This window comes from Hydra vulgaris, chromosome 12 (genome assembly GCF_038396675.1).
Source record: "Hydra vulgaris chromosome 12, alternate assembly HydraT2T_AEP".
NCBI lineage: Eukaryota > Metazoa > Cnidaria > Hydrozoa > Anthoathecata > Hydridae > Hydra > Hydra vulgaris.
The window spans coordinates 63749355-63775286 of NC_088931.1; the positions used below are offsets into that span (position 1 = coordinate 63749355).

General features: G+C 29.2%; 2 protein-coding genes across 2 annotated transcripts in view; one reads left to right on the forward strand and one right to left on the reverse strand.

Annotated features, from left to right (window-relative positions):
* Positions 1-7442: 7442 nt before the first annotated feature.
* LOC136088915 (uncharacterized) lies at positions 7443-11322 on the reverse strand. The gene is made up of 2 exons (XM_065814074.1): positions 10361-11322; positions 7443-9439 (listed from the first exon to the last, which is right to left on the reverse strand). The coding sequence occupies exon 2, from the start codon at positions 9261-9263 to the stop codon at positions 7590-7592; it is 1674 nt and encodes a 557-aa protein (XP_065670146.1). The 5' UTR covers positions 9264-9439; positions 10361-11322; the 3' UTR covers positions 7443-7589.
* Positions 11323-18652: 7330 nt separating this feature from the next.
* LOC100203139 (CWF19-like protein 2) overlaps positions 18653-25932 on the forward strand; it is a 35775-nt gene continuing 28495 nt past the window's right edge. Inside the window, exons 1-4 of the mRNA XM_065814079.1 lie at positions 18653-18769; positions 18983-19081; positions 23560-23613; positions 23880-24065. Coding sequence (XP_065670151.1) covers positions 18689-18769; positions 18983-19081; positions 23560-23613; positions 23880-24065 — 420 coding nt within the window. The 5' untranslated portion in view covers positions 18653-18688. The remainder of the gene's footprint in view (positions 18770-18982; positions 19082-23559; positions 23614-23879; positions 24066-25932) is intronic.

The window sequence follows — 25932 nt, forward strand, 5'->3', positions numbered from 1 at the left end:
CTGTTGAAAGTGAAAGACTTTTTAGTACAGGTGGCAACATTTATGAACCAAGTAGAAACAGACTAGTGGTGAAAAATTAATGTTTATACATTATATTTTTTATCAGTTAAACCAGTTTAGCAGCAAGCTTGTAAGAAACTTTCTCTGTTGAGAAATTTATTTATTTTACCACAGCAACAATAGGCATCACGTTTAACAAACTTAAGTTCATTAAAAAATCTTATTCGTTTAAATTCCTATTTGTTATTTTAAGATTAACAAATATAATAACAATAATACTCAATTGATGCAGGGATATTTATTTTACAATTATTTTAGTTGAGTAATAATTTTGGTAAATCTATTATTCCATTTGGTCAGATTAAATTTATTCTGTATTGAAAATACATAACTAAAACTGTATTGAAATTCATTTATAAAATCTTATGTCCTTCTATGTTCAATTGGTACCTTTTTTTAATAAAAACTTTATCCATTTAAACCGTAGCTATGGTACGAGTTAAATTTTATTTATATTTAGATAAATTTATGATGAATTCCAAATTTGCATTATTGGCCGAACATTTGCTAAAGTTCGGCAAAACAGCCGAACGTTCGGTTTTGCCGAACGTTCGGTGCATCCCTAATTTTGAGACGCTCATATCTTGAAATATTCAAGAGAAGTTAAATCAATAACACTGGTGTTAACAAAAACTGCAAATTATTAAAACTAGCAGAAAGCAACCCGTAATACGGGTTACGGTCGGTCTGTTACTTAATTTATAGTGGCTGTTTTCCACTCTTTAAAGTTGTGAAACCTTAACTAATACCCGGTAAGAAAAACTTAAAAGTTTATTTATATTTATTAAAAAATTAAACCATCTGTAAAATTAAAATAAATTAATTGACCAATTATTTAACGTTATTTGAGTAATTTACAACTGACATAGGTCATGTCAATGTCTAGGAAAATGGTTCTGCCATACGGCAGAACCATTTTCCTAGACATTACTAAGTTCAACACAATACGTTTTTAGTTACTGACAATAATAACACTTCATCATGGTTTAAAGTGACGAAAAATTAAAGCTAAATTCTTGTTATATTTTTTATAACATGAACTTTAATTAATAAGATTAATATGAAGTGAACGTAAATTATTCATGAGTTATTAATTTTTTGGTATCCCCTTGAAACATGTTTCCTTAAAAAAGGAAATTGTCTTTAAAACGTTAAATGCACACAACTAAATAAATTTATTATAAATAACTAAGCAATTGAATTCAAATACGTTTCAAACAAAAAAAAGTTAATTTATAGTCAAACGTGTATAACAAATTGCAAAAAAATATGTAAATTTTGATCTTTTATAATGCATTAATGCGTCATATGATAAACCTAAAATAAAAATTGTAACAGATAAGTAGACATAAAAGAAAGAAAAAACAAACAAACTGGAAAACAATTTACCTGCTTTTCGGTAGCCTGTTGTCATACTTAAACTGCTGTAATGATGCAGCTCGTCGGTGTTGTTTTATGACGTTATTTCACGTTAGTAAACTTTAGTTAAAATATTTTAATTAAAAAGCAATAAAACAAATGCTTCAAGTAGCCAAACTAAAAACGTTAAAGATAAAAAATCAAATAGAGATATAAATAAATTTCATTTATATAGCTATATTTATATAGTCTTGGCTTATAGTAAACTTTAAAAGCAGTGAGTTCAATAAATTGAACTACCAATTAATTATTTTTAACAATAGAATGTAGCATTTTTATTTTACTGAGCTCGTAAATAAAACCCAAATAAAAAAATATTTTTAGACGCTCATCAATTTAAATCAATAACACTGGTGTTAACAAAAAAAGCAAATTATTAATATGAATTTTAAAAAGTTAAAATAAAACAAGGTATTAAAATAAAAAGTAAATCTTTTAAATCAGTCTAGAAATGATGACCTAATAAGTCAGTCTAGAAATGATGATCTAACAAGTCTGTCTCAAAATGATGATCTAAATAACTCAGTCTAGTCAATCCCTATTCAATCTGCCTGTGATGAAACGACTATTAATATAAATAGAGTTAGATATTATAAGATCTATCTAGATTTAATCATCGACTCATAAAACGTTCTTAAAACATAAAAAATTGTCGTTTTTTTAATGTACATTTTTTGAAATCTTTCATTTTTTGTAACTTAGTTGTTTTTAAAAAGTAACAAAAATAAAAATTTTGAGTTTATTTTCAAATTTCATATACTGAAATCTATCATTTAAATATTAGATCTAATGATAGACTTTTGGTCGTAATAATAGATAGAGAAAATATACAATTTGGTTTTCATATTTAAATTTTTAAAGAAAAAAAATTCAAATTATAAATTTATAGATAATTATAAAATTATAGATAACTCAAATTATAAATTTATTGATATACTTTTTATATATTTTATGTTTGTTAATAAAAATTAGTTGTGAAAAAACAAATATTTCAACGGCGCAAAACCTAATTAGCTTAAGTGCTAAAGGTAAAGAGGTTTTTAAGCAATGACGCAAGACTTCTAAAGATAAACATGTTTTGATGCAATGACGCAAAACTGCTTTATTCAAGCGTCTAAAAAAAAGGAGTTTTGCGTCGTTCAAAAAATTTAAAACAAATATGCCGTACATCCCTTTATAACAGCTATTGTTAAAGACCTGCGCGTGTACCACGTCTTTTTTTTTTGAAAAAAACAAACAAACAGATTGTGTTAGTAGCGTTAGTACCGTTTTGGTTTCGTCAAACTGTTTGTTTGTCCAAATATCAATCCCACAGACACTTGCATTTTTAAGAAAATCTATTGTTTCTGTACAATGTTTGTCCGAATAACAATACAATAATGCCTAACTATACGCTGTTACAAATTGCTTCAAACATTAAAACCTTTAAAATTCACCTACGACAAGTTAAATAAATATAAATACCCACAAAACCGTAATGTATCTTTAAAAAAGTATTTATATGACATTAACAAATGTAATTATAAGAAATATTTTGCATATTATTTATAAAAGTCGAGTCTAAGTTTATCATCTGGTATTGGTACGATACCTGACAGTATCGATATCAAGATCACGCGATACTGGTATTGAGAGTGCTGGTTTTGCTGGTACTGTTTGGTACCGAGTTGCGATACCATATGATACATTTGGTATCGCAACTTGGATCTTCACGGAGAATTTGTATTTATTTTTATCAAAGATTAGTAATTTTATGCACTAAACAAGCATTAATAAATAAAGCATTATTTGGGCACTGATTTCATCCTGATCATCATCGAGATTGACAGCAGTTTATTATAAAGTATATAAATTTTGATTTTAGAGCAGCGATTTTCAGCCCTTTTGATACCGCAACCCTTTGATGTTATTTGAAAAGTTACATTAAGATCCCAACCATAAAGTTAATAAGGTTGCTCCTAAATGACTTTTGCTGCTAACAATTATGCTTTTAGACTTTTATATTACTTGATTTTATTTATAGATACCATACTTTTTGTTACAATTTTTTTAATAATTAATTTATAATAATTTATTTACAAAACAATTTGTTATACGCTTTGTCTAATATTTGCAAATGAATAAAATGTTTACTCTGTAAACATTTTAAATCTTTTTAGAATATCCAATACATTATACATTAATGTGTCGAAAACAATTACAGCTATTAACTTTAAAGTTTAGGTTACAGAGTTAAAAATAACTACTTCTGTTGTCAGAGTAGAAGTTTAAATCGAAGATTATAAAATAATCCCACTGGTTATCAAAAAAAGTTATTTTGAGAAAGTCTAATGGCGGCCTCTGGGAAATTATTAGGCAACTCTCGTTAGGGTCGCAGCCTATAATATAATTACACAAAAAAAATACGGTAGAAATAAGATATCAGTTAATTTTATTTCTCCCACTTAGCCCCACAAAAAATTGTTTTTACCACAAACGATGTAGAAGTAGTAAATAGAGGTGAAATTGTAAATAGAGGTGAAATTGTAAATAGAGGTGAAATTGTAAATAGAGGTGAAATTGTAAATAGAGGTGAAAAGATCAATTGTTTACATTAAACAACATTGATTAGAGACCTCTTCTAATCGGAACTTTTGAGGTGTCCCATTTCCCGCTCGCGTTCTGCGTTCTACTTTCCCTTATATAAATGACAGAGTATTGTGTGGTATCGAATGATATCCTATTTATCATTTAATATTCTAATATTACCGCAATTTTAATTTAACTTATTGTACGGTTTTGCTCCAGTTTTTTAATTTCTTATCTAGTATTGTTATTTTTATTTCATTTATTATGTGGTATCCAACCACAACCAACCAACCACAGATCTCTAGTTAAAGAACTAACTACTAAACTACTACTTAGTGGCAGCTGCCAACTAATGAGATGACTACCCACTTTTAAAATACGCACTATTAAAATGTAGCAAAGTTATCGGCTGGCTATTTATAGCGGCTGTCACTAAGGTCCACTATGTAACCGATCAGCAAAACTACAATGAACCACCTATAATGCTTATAAAAGTTCACTGCAAATTTACTAAAACAATGTTTGCTGGGTTGTCAATGTTTTAACCAACATACGACCTTTACTCAATCCTGTAATCTTTGTTGAGCAAAGCCATCTAAAATAAATGATTTAAAAAACGTTCACCATACGAAAATGATGAAAAGATTTTGCAACTTGTTCTGTTTACGCACCACTGCTGGAAAAAACTTTTGAGTACATAATACAACTTGGCTTTATAATGGGTATAAAGTTTCATCTAGTTAAGCAATCTGAGGTAGAAAAAAGGTCGCCTATGCTAGATACAGAGAAAAATTTGACCTTCTTAAGTAGTAAGATTAAGGACATCGTAGAAAGATTGAGGACTATCTTAAAAGCATTTTGTTAAGGTTTTGAACTAGACAATGTGAAATCCAAGTTGTTCTGAATGAAACTAGGAAAATGATTGTCAATAAGTATTCCATATTACAATAAGTATTTATTGGTATAAAATAAATTTTACACAAAGCTCTGTAACATGGGACTAAGATTTGCAAAGCTGGTTTATATTTAGAATTTATTGTAAAGTGAAAATTATTATTACTGTTCAGATGAGTCAGTAATTCACAAGACTTAGTACACAACAACAAAAGAAAAGTTTAAATTTATTTTATTCAAACTTCTTCGACAGCGGTTCTCTGTGACAAGACTTAATGGTCTTCTTTGAGTATCCACGTTCTTTATTTTTATTCTTTCTATTTTTAACGATATCTTTACTTGTAGTTTCTCTTTTGTATACATTTGTAGTGTATCTTAAATAATGTAATAAAAAACAAAACAAAAAGAGAAAACAAAAAAACACAGTGCAAAAATTTTATGAGTAATTGTGATAAGTTACCAGTTTAACCACATTTATATTTATCATTAGGTTAGACCCTTTATCTTCTACAAACTTCAAAAAGTACAAGTCAGAAAATGATGAACAAATTAGATAAAATTCTTCCTTTGCTTGATGCTAATTAGTTAACAAAAATAAATGTAAAAAAGTCTAGTTCATTTTAAAAATAAGTTTTCACTAATCATTTAGTGGAGTAAGAAGAGCTTCTCTTATTTTTTCTTCAGACCATTAATTTTGATGTTATAAAAATTTTTTTCAAAAATTTAATTTCTTTAATTGATATTTAGTTTTTTGATATCTGAAATCTTTAAACTTCATAAACCAAAAATTGAACTTGCAAAAATGCATCAGCTAAAATTAAACCGATTTACTTCTTTTACTTCGGTTTACTTCAAGTAGGTAGTTCTTAAGTAACTTAGAGTTATTCAAAAGACAACTAACCAAAAAAAAGTATCACCTACAGATTTGAAAAATATCACTTTACTGAACAGATTTAATTGCCTGATTAAACATCAAGCAGTTACGTCCTTGTGGCCTTTGTTTTTTCACGAAATATTTAACGAAGCTTTTATTTCGCAGCTACTATAAAAAGCCATTTTATTTTAAAAATTAACTTTCTTTATTCTAATATCAAACTTACAACTTATTTAAGTAAAATTTTTTGCTTTTTTTGTGCATTTGTAACACAATAATTGTTGCATTACTTGTTGCATTAGACATTACTTTTCTCAAAATAATACCTTGACAAACACATTTGTCTTGCTGTATTCATGTTGACCTAGCCTTTTCTTCATCACAACTTAAGTGTTAGACGTTTAACATATTTTGAACTTTTCTTTTTGCTGGTTTAAAAGGTTTAAAAAAGCATTCTACCTGTATTTCGGAATACTTTTTTTGCACTAATGGTCCACTAAGTAACCGGTGAGCAAAACTACAGTGGACCGTTCAAAATACTTATATAGGTTCACTGAAATTCCCCTATAGAATGTTTGCTGGGAATCTTTGCGCTAAACATTGTAAAATTTACCATATACTTGAGTTTTTGAATACTTTTGAATTGATTTGAAATAGGGCAAAGTGACCAATTAATGGCCACAATTTTTTTATAAACCGTCGTGTAGGATGTCTTAAACTAATGGTGAATTTTTTTTTATACTGCTTTATTAATGACCAACGCCTACACCTTATACAAACCTTTTTTTTTTTTAAAACATTTTTAATTCAGATAAAAATGTATTTAAACTGAGATTTTAAATTTGTACCTATTATTGGCCAGGTAGACCAAATAATAGCCAGCAAATTAAAAAACGTTACCTATTATGAGCCACTTACATTACCTAAAATCAATATATCTAAGAATGCTTATATATCAAAAAGTATTATTCAGACAGACGATTAAAGCCTAATAATGAACTAGGATCTACTTTAAAGAACTACAAACCAAGATAATTTTTTTATAAGTAAAATATTCTATACTTCGCTTAAAAATATTATTTTGGTTGATATTAAACAAAAAAACTTAAACAGTTTTTATTTGTTATTAAAATAAAAAGATCTATCAAAAAGGAAATAAAAAATAAGTTAAGAAACTTTTTAATTACTTTTATAGAAAATCAAGCATAAAACAAATTTTTAATAAAAAAATAGCTTTAGCACATAGCTGTTATAAGATTTCAACTAGCATTTAATAATGCAATTTTCAATATATGTACAATAAGCTTTACAATAATATGTTAAAAGTTTTGATAATATTAAAATAATAAGAAGAAGTTTTCACAATATATTGATAATGAATTTGATAATAATCTGTTGATAATAATCTATTTACCTTTGCTCATTATCGATGGAGATAATTGCATTATCTGGTACTTTAATACAGATATTTTGATTACTGAAGAGATATTGAATTCCAATATCTTAGGAGTTGGACTGAATTTTCTCATTCTAACTGAGCTAGCTTTTTTACATAGCTTTTGTATCTCTTTCTCCTTTTTTTGTTGTGCTTTATTTTCTTTTTCTTTTTTTTTTTTCAATTTTTTCTCTTCAGCTGCTGCAACTTTTTTTTTTTTTCTCCTCCTCATTTACTTTAGATTGCATTGCTTCTTGAGAAGTTAATACAAAATATTTTTGAGCCTTTTTTCGATTTTCTTTTGACTTGTTAGTATATACCTTTGGATAAGGCAAAATATCAGTCACTAACATTATTTGAATGGTTTGTACACAACATAATTGGTGTCAGACTAGGCTGAACAATGGCTTTAATTGGCATCTGATTACAATTATTAGTGGTTTTATTTGGAAAAAAACTAGATTGCCCAGTTGTTTTATTTGGCACAGGAACTTGCTGAATAATAGTTTCATTTAGAAATGGAATAGTAACTATAGATTCATTTGGCATCGGAACAGAGTCATCTATTTCTAAAATGGTATTTGTACATGAAATCTGTTTCAGTTTAAATTCTTTATATAATTTATACAAGAGATCTAGGATGTCGTAGCCATTTTGAATACAGAAATTAAAAGTTGTAAACTGCTCATGAGTCAAATGGGTATCCCATATCAAAGAATTATTGTCAAGGTTTATCAAATTATTATCTATTTTAGATTCAGATATATTTCCAGGTTTATTAATTAATTTTACTTTAAAATCAACTTCCTCTTCTATTGCATATTCTGATCTTGTTATTTTAGTGTCAGTTTTGATTGGATGCAGACTTGATTCAAGCAGATCATTTGAGTCAAGTAGCTGTTGTATGGAATAGACAGAATTAGGCAAGTAAGCCGTGCTTGGAACAGCAGACGGATTGTATGGAAAAATGCCACATGATCGAAACCCTGAAATAATATTAGCAGCTGTGAGAGCTTGATCCCAGGCTTTCTTAAAAAGGCCACAAAAAGTTGACTTGTCAATAGTTACTCCAGGATATTCATTCATTAATTCATGACATGTTTGATTATAATAGGTTTTAAGAGGACTAAATACTGTGCGATCTAGAGGCTGGAGCCAATGCAAACAATGCACTGGCATTTCAACAATATAAATGTTATTTTCGATTGCAACAGACAATAACTCAACAAAGTTATGAGAATCGTGACTATCAACTATGAGAATTTGTGGCTCTCTACCTATATTAGGCAAGAAAGTATTAGTGAACCAAAGAATTGCAATTCCTTGCTTTGTCCAACCTGTCTTACTAAAATTCCAATTTGACCCTGATGGTGCATTTGCAGTATTAAAAGAATGAAGAGATCTAGCTGTTTTACCTTTTGCTATCAAATGTGGAGGTACTAAACCACCTGCAGCGTTTACAGCAGCAATAATGGTTATGGTTTCACGTTTTCCAGATGTGCGAGATTGAAGGTGTTTTGTACCTCTTTTTGCAATTATTTTAGGAGGTTTAAAATCCATCTGTAGCCCAGACTCATCCATGTTCCAAATTAATGAAGGCTTTAAAAGGGCACGAGTGTCACTCAAAACTTCATGCAGCGAATAGAAATATTTAGCAACTTTTGACATAGACATGCATTGATGACGGACTGATGAAGTACCTTCAGGCTTTCGCAAAACTGTATTTTTATGTCGCTGATTAAATGAGCGCCACCATTTTTCTGAAGGAGTTGAACGCTTAAACTTTAAATTGTGCTTTGTGGCTAAATCTGATGCATATTTTTTAAATTGTCTGTTTCCAAATCCAAATCCAAGTTTAGCTCTTGTTGCAGCATATTCAACAAGTTTTAGCTCTAAATTCATTGATAATATTGGACTAGGTCCGGGTTTGACACCATGAACTGAATTGCCTTTAAGATATTTACCAAGGGTTGACCGAGGAATACTAAATTGTGCAGCTTCTCGTTGCGACATAAACTATTTTGAACAGCTGCAATTGCATTTTTCATGTCTCTGTTGGACCACTGAAATCTCTTTACATTTGTCACTTTCTGGTTCAACTTTGAATTAAAACTAGAGGCAGTGTTCTTTTTAATCTTGTTATTCTTTTTTGCGATTTTCGTGGTTTTTCCCATAATTACTCAAATTAACTAAAAGATAGAGAATACTGACTACATTGTTGTGACAATGTATTTACATTAGATTTTTGTAAGGTTATATACAGATACCACAAACAAATACATATACAAGCATAAAGTATGCTTATCATACATATCTATACATCGATGTAACAGAAATAGCATACATGAGTACAATGGTTAAATACAACATAATACTTATAATACATAATACTTAGTGAGCATTAAATTAAATATAGAAAATATATATATTTTAAATTGTTATGTAGCTAGTAAATATTAATAATAATAATTTTTGTTTATTTGTATTATATAAATTATAAAATACAAACCATTGCTTTAAATATTTACAAACATTAAAACAAATAAAATTACATACTTACAGACATAATAAACCGTTATAATAAATATTGTAAAGTAAATACTAATTATACGTAGAATTTATACATGTTAAAGTAAATACTGATTATAGTTAATATAAGCCTTATATTAACTATAATATAGTATTTATACATGTTAAAGTAAATACTGATTATAGTTAATATAAGCCTTATACTAACTATAATCAGTATTTACTTTACCATGTATTAACACTAAGTATAACTATAATAAGGATACAATTAGGACATATAAGTTATTAGAACTTTTATAATAAGGACATATAAGTCTAATTTATTGTGACACAATTTGTGTTTAAACTATATACACAATAAATTAAACTATTGTCCTAATAATAGCCACGTAATAATTCGATATTAAAAATAGGAGCCGTGGCTCTTATTTGGTTAAATAAATGGCTATTATTAAGACCTATTTGAAATCTGGGAGTTTAGGTTATATTGATGCTTCTGCCTATCGTATATTGACGAACAAAACAGTTTACATAATAATATTAAAGTACACAACAGATCAAAATAAACCAAAAAGACATACCTGAAAGAATATTGCGTTAAAATGTGTCTCAAAGTTGCATGAAAAAACCAAAAATTACTTTTTACGGCATAAAATATTCACTTAAATTAACCTTGAGAAAAATAAGATTTCCTTAAAATTAAGACTGAAAAAAACATTTATAAAAGTAAGATTAAAACATAAATATATTAAAGAAACAGAAAAGTATAATCAACAACTAGATAAATGTTCCGCCAAATAAATGCAATAAAAGCAGACCCAAATTTGGCTCTTAATAAGACCCAGCCATTATTAGGGCTCTTTGCCCTAATGGTAGATTTGAACTTAAGAAAGCATACAAAAAAGAGTACCGGAGGAACTTTTATTCAAATATACTATTTTATTATTCACAACAAGTTTTAATGGAACTAAGGCAGTCTGGTACATAGTTTTGATAATTCTTCAAAGCCTCTTGCAAGACTGTATCCATATAGTTTTATTTGTATAATATATAACATTTTTTACTAGTATATACTTTGGCTAGATGTTCCATCAAACCCAAATTTATATTACGTAATACCTTTTTCATCATCAACAACTTATAAAGAACCTCCTGGGTCTCTATTAATACTGAAACTCAGCAATGGTGTAATCTAGCATATCTTGTCAGGGGCAAACAGTTTTTAAGTTTCGGATACAATATAATTAGAAAGACAACACATTTTCTTTTCTTTAAATAACATGTGTAGAGTCGGATGAATGTTATGAACTTGTTAAAATATTAAGTTCTGCATTTTGGATACTAAATTACTTCTCTTCATGATTAAAAATGAAAAGAAAATATATCGCGTGCTTGTGTACGGATTGTATAGTTAATCTTACATTTGTACACTATCCACGCATTAACGTATCAACAAAGTACAAACAGTTTATTTCCTTAATTTTGTTTCACTGTTTTCACCTATATACCAGAAGCTACGTCCTGCACATAGAAATTTGTAGACAAAAAAATATTTTGTTTACTTTACTTTTGTTTATCTAATATTTATAATAGTATAATACTTATGTTTAGTTCAAATAATTTTCAATTCTAGAAAAAGAAATCTCAAATTACAACCATTTTACATTCTCATTGAGGAATCAACAGGTATAAAATTTTAACCAAGTAAATTGCACTTTGTGTGAGATATTTTTCAGAAAAGAAGGAAAAAAGTTGTTCATATTCAAGTGATTTCAACAAATTGTCAAAATCTCTTAAACGCCTTGAATAATAAACTCCGCTCTCTTGGGTTATATCTGAATAACTTCATCAGGTGGCGCTTATGTATAAATACTATTAATATAAATTATTCAGTTTACACTCAAGTGTTTGCTAAATCACCTTGCTGCATTATGATGAGCTGCATCATAATGCAGTTTGGTGATTTTGGTGAATTCAATGACTTGTTAACAAAATTACTCTTTGTAATAATAAAAAATAAAAATGAGAAACTATTTGAGTTCATGAACCCAAAAAATGAACCCGTGGAAATCCTATTCCTTTTTCAGATGTTTTCAGTGACTCATTGGTTCGAGGAATGTGTTTTTATAACTTGCTTGTAAATTGGCAAAAACTAAAACCATTCGTTATTTGTGCTGAAGTCAATGCAAACTCTCATACTCTTTTTCTGCCAGAAAATCTCATCAATAAGCAAAATGTGTCAAGATAACACTCTTTATCTTGAAATTGTTTTCTTACTTCATTTATTTAAAAGTATAAGCGCCTAAACGCGGGCGCTTAAACTCTTAAATAAAAGCTGATTGCTGAGCTAAATATGCTGAAAATCTTGAAGCAGCATAATTTCTATACCCAGAGTCTCTCTCACTCTTTTTTTTTTTCTTCTCTCCCTCTCTCTCTAGTGTGTCGACTTCTAACCTGTCCCACAAGTTTTTTTTTCAAGTTGTATTCTTGACTAATTGTACCATCTTATGGGTACAAATAGTCAAGAAATTAAAAAAACAAAACAAAATGTTAGCATAACTGAATGATCTGGGCAGCTTTAAAGGACATGTAAATGGACGTTTCCCGTTTTCACAAAATTTTCGACCGCTGACTTGCCCGTCTACGTGTTCCTTTCTCTGAAAGAATTTTTTCGTGTGTCGCTGCGTGAAAAATAAACAGGGAAACAGAATATCAAAACAGGTGCTGGATGCAGTCATTCGCATAAAATCATATTTAATGAATCGAAAAACTTGATCGCGATAATCGGAAATGAAATATACGCAACAAATGCTCGCGAGAATTCAAGATAGCCTTCACTTATTGGCGGTAATTTGTTAAATGTGTTTAAAAAGTAAATTTTGATTAGAAAAAGTAAACATAGTGGGTAGTAATAACAGAAGCGAAAAAAGCCTAACTGAATAAGCTCGAAAAGGGACTTTTCGGATTAATATCGAAATGGTACAAATATTTAATTTTTTTAATTGAGAGACTGTCTGCCCAAACCAAACCCTCAGTCAATGTAGTAGCACTCCTTGCATGTTCTACCTATTTTTCAGTCGATGTATCAACACTCCTTGTATGTTCTACATATTTGTCAGTCGGTGTAGCAGCACTCTTTACATGTTCTCCTCTTTGCTAGTTTTTCAATACTATTCCTAAAACCAAATTTCGAAGTTAATACGTATAGGCATTTTCGACATTATTCCTTCTAAATGAATTTCGATTTTTTTTGAATTAATTCCTTAAAATTAATTTTCAATATTAATCCCAAAAAAAAGTTTCGATCAAAAAAATTTCGATATTAATCCGTTTTTCGAGCAATTTTTTTTCGATACTATTTTGTTTTCCCTATATTGATTCCTTTTTCATTGATTTTCAATAAAGATTGATAATACAACAAATAAATTTTTTGATAAAAGATATTTTATTTTATGTATTTTTTGTTTGTTTGAATTGGTATTTTTATTATTTCTGAATAACCCTACTGCCAAATAGTATAGTGCGTAAACAGTGCGCTGATCTTTTTTTTTTTTAAAAAAAGGAATAAAATAAGAAAAGACTATTTGGATTTTTTTTAAATCTCCGACCATGATTAAAAAAAAGATAAAGTTATGACATGGCTTTACTATGCAAAACAAAACGTAAATTTACTAATGATCGACTAATGACGAAACCTTTTTTATTTATATTAAAATTCAAACATTAAAAATATTATTTATTTTTTTAAATCATGATTTAACATGATAAAGATGATATCTCGATTCAATCGTCGTTTGATTCAAGATTGCGATGAAATTTTTCAATTTATAAAAATTCTAAAAATTTCTAATGATGAAAAAAGTTTTCAATGATATCTTGAATCAATCATTAACTCGATGGTCTATGGATCTATGTAATCTGAAATAAATTTGCAATAATAATAATAATTATAATAACATCAATAATAACAATGGTAATTATATATATATATATATATATATATATATAATATATATATATATATATATATATATATATATATATATATATATATATATATATATATATATATATATATATAATATATATATATATAAATATATATATATATATATATATATATATATATATATATATATATATATATATATATATATATATATCATTTTTTTAAGAATCATTTAATATTAATATTTTTTATTTTATCTATAAATCATTGCTCCAAAAACTTCTGAAACAAATTTAGTGGTAGCATTAAAAAAAGCAAATCTAATTTTTTCTCACTTGCATGAGTCAAATTTTATTAACTCTCCCAAAAATATGGCCCAATATATAGAAGCTATTTAATGAGATTTTTTTTATTCTTCTTTCCCTGAACTTGTAACAAGTGATGTGGGTAGGGTGACCATTTTCCTAGTTGGAGACTAGGAAAATGGTCATTACATTGGAGAGGTTGCACTCTCCTATGTAAAAACTGGGACAATGGTCACGGTTGATGTTGGAAATAGAGAGGGCAGTTAAAATGCAAGAAATCAACAGAAAACTAAAAAATCTTTAGATTATAAGAATTAGAAAAGTATCGATGATTTTTTTTAATTTAAAAAATAAATGATTGAGTTTTGCATTTTTTTATTTAAAGTTTAACATTATTTTACAAATGATATATTGTTTTAAATATTTTAAAAAAGATATCAGATATATGTTTTTTCTATTTTACACATTTTTATTATTTTGACTGCATTTTCACACAATACAGGCAATACCAGATCGCTGATGTTTGTATAAAAGAACTAAATAAGTTTCTTCAAGTTTATAAATTTTTTTTTAGCATAAATAGGGTAATCATTGTCCCGGTTTTTAAGCAAGAATGCACAGGGCTAAACTAATTTCAATTTAGTGTGTGCTCTCCTACATAAAAACAGGGACAATGGTCACCCTAAGCATAAAGGAACAGATACAGTAAAAAGATGCATTTTTGCTGGATGACAAGTTGCACAAGATTGAGGTACGAGTAGGTGAAACAAGTTAGGTTATATTATTTTCTTGAAAATTTTTGGGAATCACAATTTTTTAAAAATCTCTCTCTCGGTTGACAGATGACTTAAAAGATTGCAAATTATATGAATCAGGAAAGCAAGATGAAGAAAGTGAATTCCAAAGAACTGATGTTCGAGGAAAAAAACTAAACAAATAAACGTTTTTGGAGCACTTAGGAACAGTCACAGAAAAAGGATGAAACTTAATTGAATGACGAGTAACACAAGAATGAATTTTAGTAGATGGCACAAGAGACGCTAGCTCTTTAGAGCAGTTTTCTTTAGAAAAGATAAAGAGAAGCAACATTACAATGATGTGATAATGGTTGGAGATTGAATGCAAGAGCAGGTCCAACTATGTTTACAATGCGTTTTTTGCACCTTGTCTAACAGAGAAAGGGCATCATTAGAAGATCCGCCCCAGATATGGAAACAGTATTCCATACAAGGCAGGATTTGAGATTTATAGAGATAGAGAATAGAATCCGGAGTAAAAAAGTGTTGAGCGTGATAAAGAGATGCAACCTTAGCAGATGCTAATTTTGCAATGGATTTGATATATAGTTTCCAAGAAAGATCGGAAATAAGAGTTAATCCTAGAAGATAAAAGGTAGATGACTTGAGTACATTACCGTTCATAAATATAGGAAGATCTAAATTATTGCGATAATGATTAGCTGAAAAAAAATGAGTTTTATCTAAATTAAAGTTCATCAGCCACTGTGAGCCCCATACTGTAACAGAGGTGAGATCCTTTTCAAGCTCAAATGCCCCCTCCAAGCAATCAGAGAGTGTTGGCTTCTTATCATGACAAGAATAAATAGTAGTATCATCAGCAAACAAAGCCACCTTAGATGTGAGAATATTTGGAATATCGTTAATATAAATTAAAAAGAGTATAGGGCCAAGAATAGAACCTTGAGGAATCCCTGAAGTTACAGAATAAGAATAAGAGTGCTGTCCATCGAGGACAACTTTTATACTACAATTGGAAAGGAAGGATTCAATAATCCTAAAGATGTTACCAGATACACCGTAAGAAAAAAGCTTATGGAGAAGACCAGCATGCCAGACTTTATCAAAAGCTTTAGAAATATCAAGAGCGATGGCCTTAACCTCCACTTTTTCCCCAAACGGAATGACTTTATCGTGCACTAGATGCATGATAAAATCAATCGGTTATTACTGTTAGCAAATTAGCTGTAAAACAAGAAGATCAAAACCCATATTGATGATCAGAAAGTAAGTTATTAGATTCAAGATGAGAGATTTAGTGTTTGTTAATTAAAGATTCAAAAGCTTTGCTTATGATAGGAAGAAGACTAATGGGACGGTAGTTAGACAAATCAGATCTCTGTCCAGATATTTGAAAATAGGGATAACAGATGCAGCTTTCCAGCAGGCTGGAAAACAAGACTCTGATAAGCACTTTTTAAATAGGTTTGAAAGTATAGGTGATAGCTTCGGAGAACACTTCTGCAAGACTACAACAGGTATTTTGTTCGAACTACAGCCTGTAGAAGAGTCTAAGCAGGAAATCACTTTAGATACAGTAGTTGGAGTGATACAAATGTGAAGCAATGGATCAACCTGTTTAATGGCTAAATCAGGTAGAATGCAACTAGTGGATGATATTGATGAAAAGTTCTGAGCAAACAGTTCAGCTTTGTCTTTAGGTGAGGTGACAAAGTCTGAACGATACAAGAGAGGTGGAATAACAGATTCGCCCTTATTATTGATACTGTTTAAGATTTTCCAGAATCACGAGAGCCTATTTTTGTGAATACAAGATTTCATGACCTGAGAATAGCGGGCTTTGGCATTAGACAAATCTTTTTACAATAGTTTCTAGCAATAGTAAACAGATATTTATTTTCTAGAAAATTGTTTTGCTGATAGATATGGAAGTAATAGTTTCTATTGATAATTGCAGCAGCACAATTTGTGGAAAACCGTGGAGAAGAGTGAGGCTCGACCTGGAATTGTCAAGAGGAATTAAAAGATTCCATGCCAGCCTGAATCTGTGAAGTTATGTAAGAAGCACATTTGTCGACAGGAAGATGAAAGATTTCTACCCAAAGGTCATCACGAAGAAAATTATGGATAGATTCCCAGTCAGCTTTAAGGTAGTTGCAAGAGGTACGATGATAGGGGGATTCATCAGATGAAGAAGAAGCACAAGATAATAGTTTTAGAAAGATCAAACTGTGATCAGAAGCTACTAAGGGTGAATGTTGAGAAACTGAGTATTGACTAGGATCAGAAACAAGTCATAAGTCAAGGTAGAAGAGAAGGTAAATGATTCGGTGTTTCTGGAAAGCGTTTTGGAAAGTTGACTATTTGAGTTAGGGATTGAGAAAGACAAAAGTTGTGGGTTTTAATGCCTGCAGAGTCACTGACACTAGAGCCAAGCCATTCAGTGTGGTGAGCATTAAAGTCACCAACAACAGTATTGGCTGATGGATAAAGAGAGAGGGCTTGGTCCATTTGATCAGAAATAACATCACAAAGAGTGTAGTCTTGAAATGAAGGAGAGCGATATAGAACAAAGAGAAATGCAATCGAGTGAAGTGGTGCTAAACAAAAGCACATGAAAGAATAGTGTGTTGATTCAAACCTAGTTTCCAGACAAATGGGTGAATTCTTATGAATGTAAATGCCCAGGCCAGGCATGTGATTATTAGAGTCTTTACGAAATAAAGGAAGATCAAAAAATTAAAACTATCAACACTTAGATCACAAGTTGAGACAGCTGAACTCAAATTATTCTCACAAAGAGCAAGTAGATCTGGTGAACTTTGCAAGAGATAGGACTCAACAGATGGTTTTTTGTGTTTTATAGTTTTTGGTACTTTATTCGTTTATAAATTTGTTAAATAACTTGACTCAAAGCATGGACAGTACTCAGTACACTGTTTAATAGCCCAAGCAATTGATTCATTACTTATAATAAACCCTAAGCTGTAACTAAGGGCTCCAAATGTGGTTTTGACAATGCACACCAAAAGTATGAGCAGGTGCACCATCCATGCGCCACATGGCACTGTTAATACTTTGTTATTTTTCAGCTGCTGATGGAATCAGTCTCTTTGAGAGCTACCACCAAGTTCGGGAAACCTGACTCCCAGCCAGCCTCATAACCATAAAATTGAGTTTTAGAGCTGTACCCTCATTAGGAGATAGTAGAATGAGTTGCCTAGTCATAAAAACAGAGACACAAGTGAAACCCATGCATTGAGTCATGAAGATCCAGCATTCAACCTCCTAAACTGGAAATAATGTATTAAAAATACATCTGCACCAGCCTAATAGATGAAAAAGTGGTGTGAGGCTGGTCAACAGATAGAATCTGTTTACTCCTTAAGTCTTTGCCTAGGGGGCCTTTTACAAGACAGTAGCCAGATGCATTTAATGTCTGCCCAAGATAAGTATTTTTATTGAGACACCATCTCTAGCCTTTACTCAACCAAAAGTCCCAAGGCAGGGGGTATTTTAAGTCGGAATTGGCTTCTCCTAGCCTTTGTTAGGAGAAGCCAGCTTAGTAGTAATCAAGTAGTATCAACTTAGTAGTATCAATCAACTTTGTAGTAATCTCTTAGTATTAATCAACCATACTTGGAACTTTAAGTAATTAAACTAACTGGAACTTTAAGTAATTAAACTAACTCACCAACAGTAGTGTTAAAATATAAAATAAGGTAAAATATCAACTAAGCATTATATTTTACCTTACCCTATAGGGTAATAGATTTCTGGTTGAAAAATTTTTTGGTCTTAAAGACTTGTCTTAACTTACAATGTTACTGTTATAAAGTGATTATATTTTATGGCTAAAATAGCTTCATCAAATTAATATTTTAGGAAATTATAAAAATGTCAATTAATTTTGTGAGAATGTCAAGTGATGATAATAGGATTGAAAGAAAAAAAAATCTTGAAAGTAAGCTTGAGCAGGTATATCTAATTCATTGTTTTAAAGAAAAAAATTTAAATAATAAAATTATTTTGCAGTAGTATTGCACAGTGTTATTGCATGTACAATTTATTATATTAGGCTTACAAATTTTTATAACAATTTAATAAATTTTTAAATTTTAAGACTTTTGTAATAATAATGATAAAAATATAAAAGAGCTAACAGACCTAAAAAAAAAGGTAAATTTACAGGCTAAAATTGAATATGAAGCTGTCAAGCGTAAAAGGCAACTTGAGGATCAAAGAGGTGATTCAAAATGGATTCTTCCATCTCTTGAAAAACGAATAGATGTAAGCTCTTATTGTTTTATAAAATGTTTTTTGTAATATTATTGTAGTATGTTGTTTTGAATCATAAAAAGAATACTAAATGCTTTCTTTAATCTATGAAATTACAACAAATATAATATTAAAAGTGTTATAATTATAATACTATTATAGTATATAACATTATATATATTATAGTATATAATACTACAGCTTTTATTTGAAATATTTTAGTTAAAAAAAAATAAGTTAAAACAATCAGTACTTAAAAGTTAAAAAAAGTTAAAACAATGTTTTTACATAGCATTATATAACATGATAACTAAAAATAAATATTGAATGTCATATAAAAACAAAAAGAAAATAATATGTTATTAAATATAATATAATATGTTATGGCTTCTACTTATTATGGTTTTAGTTATTTCTAGTATTCCTTTTAAAAAGTCCAATTTATAGTTAATAATTATGTTTTCCTAATTTTTTTTTAAAATTCAAAGCATTTTCTATTGATATGTTCTATTGATATGTTCTATTGATATGTTCTATTGATATGTTCTATTGATATGTTGCATTTTTATGATATATAAGATAATAAAGATTTGTTATATAACGGGCTCGATCAGGATGCGGGTGCGATCACACTCTATATCGGATCACGCATATAATATTTAGTTGCAATAACATGACCATTGATTTTCGATGTTTTAAAAACATTTCAAAAAGCGCAAAGAAAAACTTAACTTGACTGGCGGGAGACAGTTACTGAAAAAATTAACTAAAAAAAATAAATAAATTCTTAACATAAGTTAATAATAACTCCATAAATCTGTATAGTTTTTTCCGTTGTAAAAATATCTGCTTTGAATAATGTACTTACTGCATAATTTTTTTAAACAGTTTACACAATTATATAATTAGATTAGGTTTTCCACTTTATGATCATCCATAAATTATGGAATGCTAAATTTATTTTTAAAAAAGATGTAGATCTTAAGTTCTTTTACGCTGCAATTTTCATTAAACTTAATGAGCTATTTTGATTTTTTATTTAACTTAAAACTCAGGGAGGGAAAACTTTTGATCTTTTTTGTTTGGTTTATTAGTGAAAATTTAACATTGCATAATTTATGAACGATTCCTTTTAAAAAAAAAAGGTTTGCGCTACCTAAAATATTTTAGTTTAACTGGAGACTTTTGACAAAATAAAAATTGTAATTAAATAAATATTACTGCTTTTTTTTTTTTAATTTTTTTTATTTCCGTTAAAATATTTTGTTTTTATTTATCGTGAAATCTAATGTTTTTTCACTATTTCTTAGTAAATCCAAAAAAAGATAGTATTTTTGGTTTTTAGATGTTATTAACAGAACTTGTTTTTAACAAATATCAGTATAATTTTGAAATTTACGTATCTTATATTTATAGCACTAATATTATTATTTTTTTTTTAATAAAATAAATGTAGGTTGGGCTTTTAAAGCATTTACATATTGGTTGTGTTATTTTTATTGGGTTATAAAAGTTTGGTTCATTTTATAAAAAATATGAAGGCATTCTTTAACATAAAAATTAGCTTTAAAGGGAAAACCCAAGCATAGCATTTATAACTCGAGTTTAAGTTATTTGAAAGAACTTTTTTGTACTGATGTCATTTATTAACTACAAAAGCATTAATCAGACCAGTATTTAAAAAAAAAATCGAAACCTAATTTCGAGAAAAATAAAGCTGTTTAAAATTATAAAGTTTTTTGCTAGTATCTCTATAAATATTTTGTTCTGGAAAGTTTATTCAACACAAAAATTATTCTTTAATGATTTTTTATTATATGAACACGACATGGTGCTTGGGGATCACTTTAACAATCAAAAAATAAATAAAAACTATCAACGTTTTTTTTTAACATTTTGGCTTTAACAAAATCCTCGCATACTACATTTAAACTAGTTAATTATTCCTAATTTATTATAAAGAAAAACTTAGTAGTTAAAAAAGAATTTCAAAACTCAAAAAATCATCTTTTCATAAATTTGTTATTGGTTTGGGGGTATACATATGCATCAATTCACCTATTTGTCGTGAAATCAGGTTTGAGTCCTTTAACCATTCTTAAATGTGCTTCCACTTAGCACCTCTTCATTCCATCACTCTTCTCCTTGTTCTTTATCTTTCTCTTTCTTACCTAAACTGCATTCTTTTAGATGTAATTTCTGATCAAATTGGCCATACTCTCTCTCTTTACCCCTCTGCCAATATTATTGATATTAGTGAATTTAATGCTCATCACACTGAATGGCTTGGCTCTAATTCCACTTCTCAATCTCTTACTCAAATAGTTAAATTTGTGACTTGTTTTCCTGACAACCCTAATCATTTACCTTCACTCCTTGATTCATATCTGGTCTCTGATCCTAGTCAGTGTTCAGTTTCTCCTTTTCCTCCTTTAGGTGGTTCTGACCATGCAATTATCTCTTTAAATCTTTCATCTTGTACTTCCTTTTCAGACTCACCCTATCATTGCACTACTTACTACTACCCTAAAGCTGACTGAGATTCTTTTTGTGATTTTCTTTGCAACGATCCTTTAGATGATGTCTTTTCCCTTATTATACTCTAATCATAATCATTTTTTTCATCTTTTTAAAAAAAATAAATCTCTTGAGAACAAACAGCTAATATTATTGCAAGAAATTGTTCTAAAAAGTTGCTGTCAGATGCTAAACTCCATTATTCTCAGTTCACTAAATCTTGTATCTTATCTCAGAAGTTAGGTTCTAGAGACTTTTGGAAATTCTTCAACAGAGTTGTTAACTAAGTTAGGTCAAACATTCCATCTCTCATTCATGGGGCTGATCTTATTACCTCTTCCAAGGATAAAGCAGAACTATTTGCAAAAACCTTTCCTTCTAATAGGACTCTCCAATCTTATAGCCATTTTCTTCCTTCCATCCCAATTAAATAAGTTAAACCATTGTTGGATATTCAAATCACTCCAGCTTCTATTGCTATCAATTAAACTATTTATATCAATTAAACTCTTCTATGGCTTGTGGTCCAGACAACATTCCTGTCAAAGTCTTACAAAATTGTTCTTCAGAACTCTCTTCAATTCTCTTTAAACTATTTAATAAATGATTGACTGAGTCTTGTTTTCCTTCCTGCTGGAAAATGATATCTGTTGTTCCAATTTTCAAAAACTCCGGTAAATATTCTGACCCCTCTAATTATTGTCCGATCAGTCTTTTTCTGTTATTAGCAAGGTCTTTGAGTCTTTGATAAATAAATTTCTCGCATCTCATCTTGAATCAAATAACTTATTATTAGACAATCAATATGGTTTTTGATCCAATTACTCTGCAGTTGACTTGCTAGTTGCTGTGGCTGAAAAAATTTATTGTGCATTAGATGAAAGTGGAGAGGATAGGGCTATTGCTCTTGATGTATGTAAGACTTACGACAAAGTTTGGCATGCAGGTCTTCTCCATAGGCTTGTTTTGTAGGCTGTATATGGGAAAGTTTTTGAGATTATCAAATCCTTTCTTTCTAACTGCTTTATTAAAGTCTTCCTTCAAGGCCAACACTCTTCTTTATTTCCAGTAGCTTCTGGGGTACCTCAAGGTTAAATCCTTGGTCCTGTTTTGTTTCTCATCTACATTAATGATCTTCCTAACAACCTAAGTCTAAAGTAGCTCTTTTTGCTGATGACTCAACTTTGTACTCCTGTCTTGACAAAAATTATTTTGACATTCCTATAATAATGAATTTCAACCCTCTCACTATGTCCTCTTCTTTGCGTCTTTTTGGATTATCGTTTACTACTGACCTTTTATGGAAACCATATATACAATCAATTGCTAAATTAACATCTGCTAAGGTTGCTTCTCTTTATTGTGCTCGCTATTTTCTTACTCCTGATTCCATTTTCTACCTCTATAAATCTCTTATTCGCCCCTATATGGAATACTGTTGTCATATTTGAGCTGGTTCTTCTAATGATGTTCTTTCTCTTTTAGACAAGGTCCAAAATTGTATTGTAAATGTAGTTGAACCCGCTCTTTATGCTTAGATTGAAAGGATAGAGCAGCTCTTTCCCATCGTCATAAAGTTTTCTTTCCCTTTTATCTCTATTATCTCTAGTTCCATCAACATCAAAATCTTTGGAACTCTCATACAACTTACAACTTCTCAAGTCTTCTGTCAACCATTTCCTTGCTCTAAAACTCTATTCTTTTTTTTCTTCTAGTAACTCCTAACTTAATAGTGGTTGCTTGCAGCTTTGTTGGGAGTAAATTAGAATTAAAAAAAAATCGTATGTAGCCAATAGATTCAAAATTGCTGTAAACATGAAATTTTGATTCCAAATCTGCAAAAAATCTTATGATTGTTTTTTTTTTCAAATTTAAGAAAGCTTAAAATTCATGTGTTTTGGTAATTCTTTAATAACTTTTATGTTACTTGACTGGTTGACTTGTTCTGTTTATTATTACAATATTTACCTAAGGAAAACATTCAGTTGAAAAAGAAACACAAAAAGAAACACAAGAAGCATAAAAAGGTAGTTTTTTTAGTATTACTATTTAAAATCACGTTGTATGAGCACCAATACTGAGGCTGCCATTAAACTACTGTTGTAAAATGAAAAGTTTTTCTTAAATTTTGTTGTTAACTTAGTTACCATTTCTTTAATTCTTTATTAAACTAGTAATGTTTTTAGATTTACTAAATAACTAGAAATTACGATTTAGAAATAATATGTAGTTTAAAATAAAACAAAGTTAAAACAAGTTAAATTATATACTTCTGTTTGCTTTCTTTTATTAGGAGGAAGAAGTTGAGGAGTGGGAGGAGGCTGATCCTAAAGGTGTAACTGTTGACCAAACATGTGAAACTGGTGATCAAGCAAGTACAACTGTTGATCATGCAAGTAAAACCTCTGATGACAAATATCCTTGTACTGAGTCAAAATTGGGTAATACTGCCTCTCCTCAAATGCAAAGTTTTCCAAAGGTTTGTTTTATAATTACATTTCAAATTTACTCACTTAATTCTAATTCTAAATTCTAAAAAAAAAAAAGATTTGAAACTTTGATATTTCGCCAGTGTCTACTAAGCAAATAAAACAAAAAAATTATCAGTTAAAAGGATTTAAATCCTCATCCTCATCCAAAATATATATATATATATATATATATATATATATATATATATATATATATATATATATATATATATATATATATATATATATATATATATATATATATTATATATATATATATATATACACACACACACACACACACACATAAATAAAACCTATATGGGGTCGTCCACAAATTATGTCATGCTTTAAGGAGGGAAGGAGGGGGAGGGGTAGGCAATTTTGTGACAACTTGTTATGTGGAGGAGGGGGAGGTCTTGATTTTGTGGCGCAACACTTTTTTTTTTTGTTTTAAATCTAAAGAAGACTTTCTTTTAATTAAAAGAGTATCTGACCAAACCAAAACATGATGTACCTACATGTTAATTGTAAAATCAACTACGCCTAAATCTTACTTAATCGATGTGTACACTCTGTTAACAGAGTAGTTACAGCCTGTTAACTGACTGTTACAGCTGTAACAGTCTATGTGCAGTGCACTTTCTGCGCTTTGATTTTATATGGTCCAAGGGCAGAACTTTATTTAGTTAGTGCACAAAATGTGCAGAAACAAAAAAAAAACAACCTTTGTGAACAAATTGAAAAAAAAAAAAAATTCTTTACCAAGAGGCGAACCTGGAAACCTTGGTTTAGTAGCCTGAAGCTGAATCCACTTGGCCACGCTAACATTGCAAGTTGATAGAAAATTGTATTTATAAAATAATACTTTTGCATATATAATATATTATTATGTATTATGCATTATATATTAAATATATAATATTTTGCATGCATTATATATCAGAAGTATAGCTTTTTAAAATTGGTATCATGTTTAGTATAGCAATGTTAATTTTACACAGAACTATTGGGGTGAAAAAAAAAATTGAACAGACTGAAAAGTAATAATTAATTAACTCAAAAAAGCTCAGAAAATTATAGACATTTTTATATTTAAAATCGTTTTGTATTTTGTAAAATTTTGTACACCGCACCCCCTCCTCCTCCCCTCAAAAAAAATTTAAAAAATATTTAGGAGGGGGAACAAAATTGTTGCATAATATTCAGGGAGGGGGGTTAGTTAAGTGCACAGTGGGCCAGTGACTGGACAAAAGTATAGAAACCAAAATCAGAATTTTGATATCTAAATGGTTTCAAACCATTATAAAGATATTATAAAACAATTTAAAACCATTTATATACACTTAAAGTTTTAATGAATATACTAATGCTGTGGTTGAAGGAGACGCGAATGTAAATTAGAAAAAGAAATTATTAAAGAGAAAAATGTTGTTTAAAAAATCGATGGAAATAAATAACATTTACATAAAATTTTGCATTTTTTAAAATATTTTATTATAGGGTCAAATCATTATATTTCAACCAATCGCCTGTGGGTCGCCATCCCTGATTTTCCTGATTTGTACATATTGTTATGTGCATTATGTAGATAGGTTAAATTTGAAGTTTCAGACTTCCAAGTACAACGGTTTGGAAATTATAGCCTTAGAAACATGACACAGCAGCCCCCCTTGATTTACAAATGGTCAAAACAGGCTACTTTAAAGCTGTATAACTTTTTTCTCGCTTTTAACAAATGTCTCATTTTTTCTAGAACTATTTTCTGGATAGTTCTCTCTTTAAAAAAGTGGTTTTTATTAACTTGTGTTAAATTAGAAAAAAATTATGACCTCCTCAACTTTGGAATAAATCCTAAAATCACTAAAGTATGCC

Excerpts from the sequence above, each read along its gene's own strand:
- LOC136088915 (XM_065814074.1), bottom strand. The coding sequence starts at position 9,263 with ATGTCGCAACGAGAAGCTGCACAATTTAGTATTCCTCGGTCAACCCTT.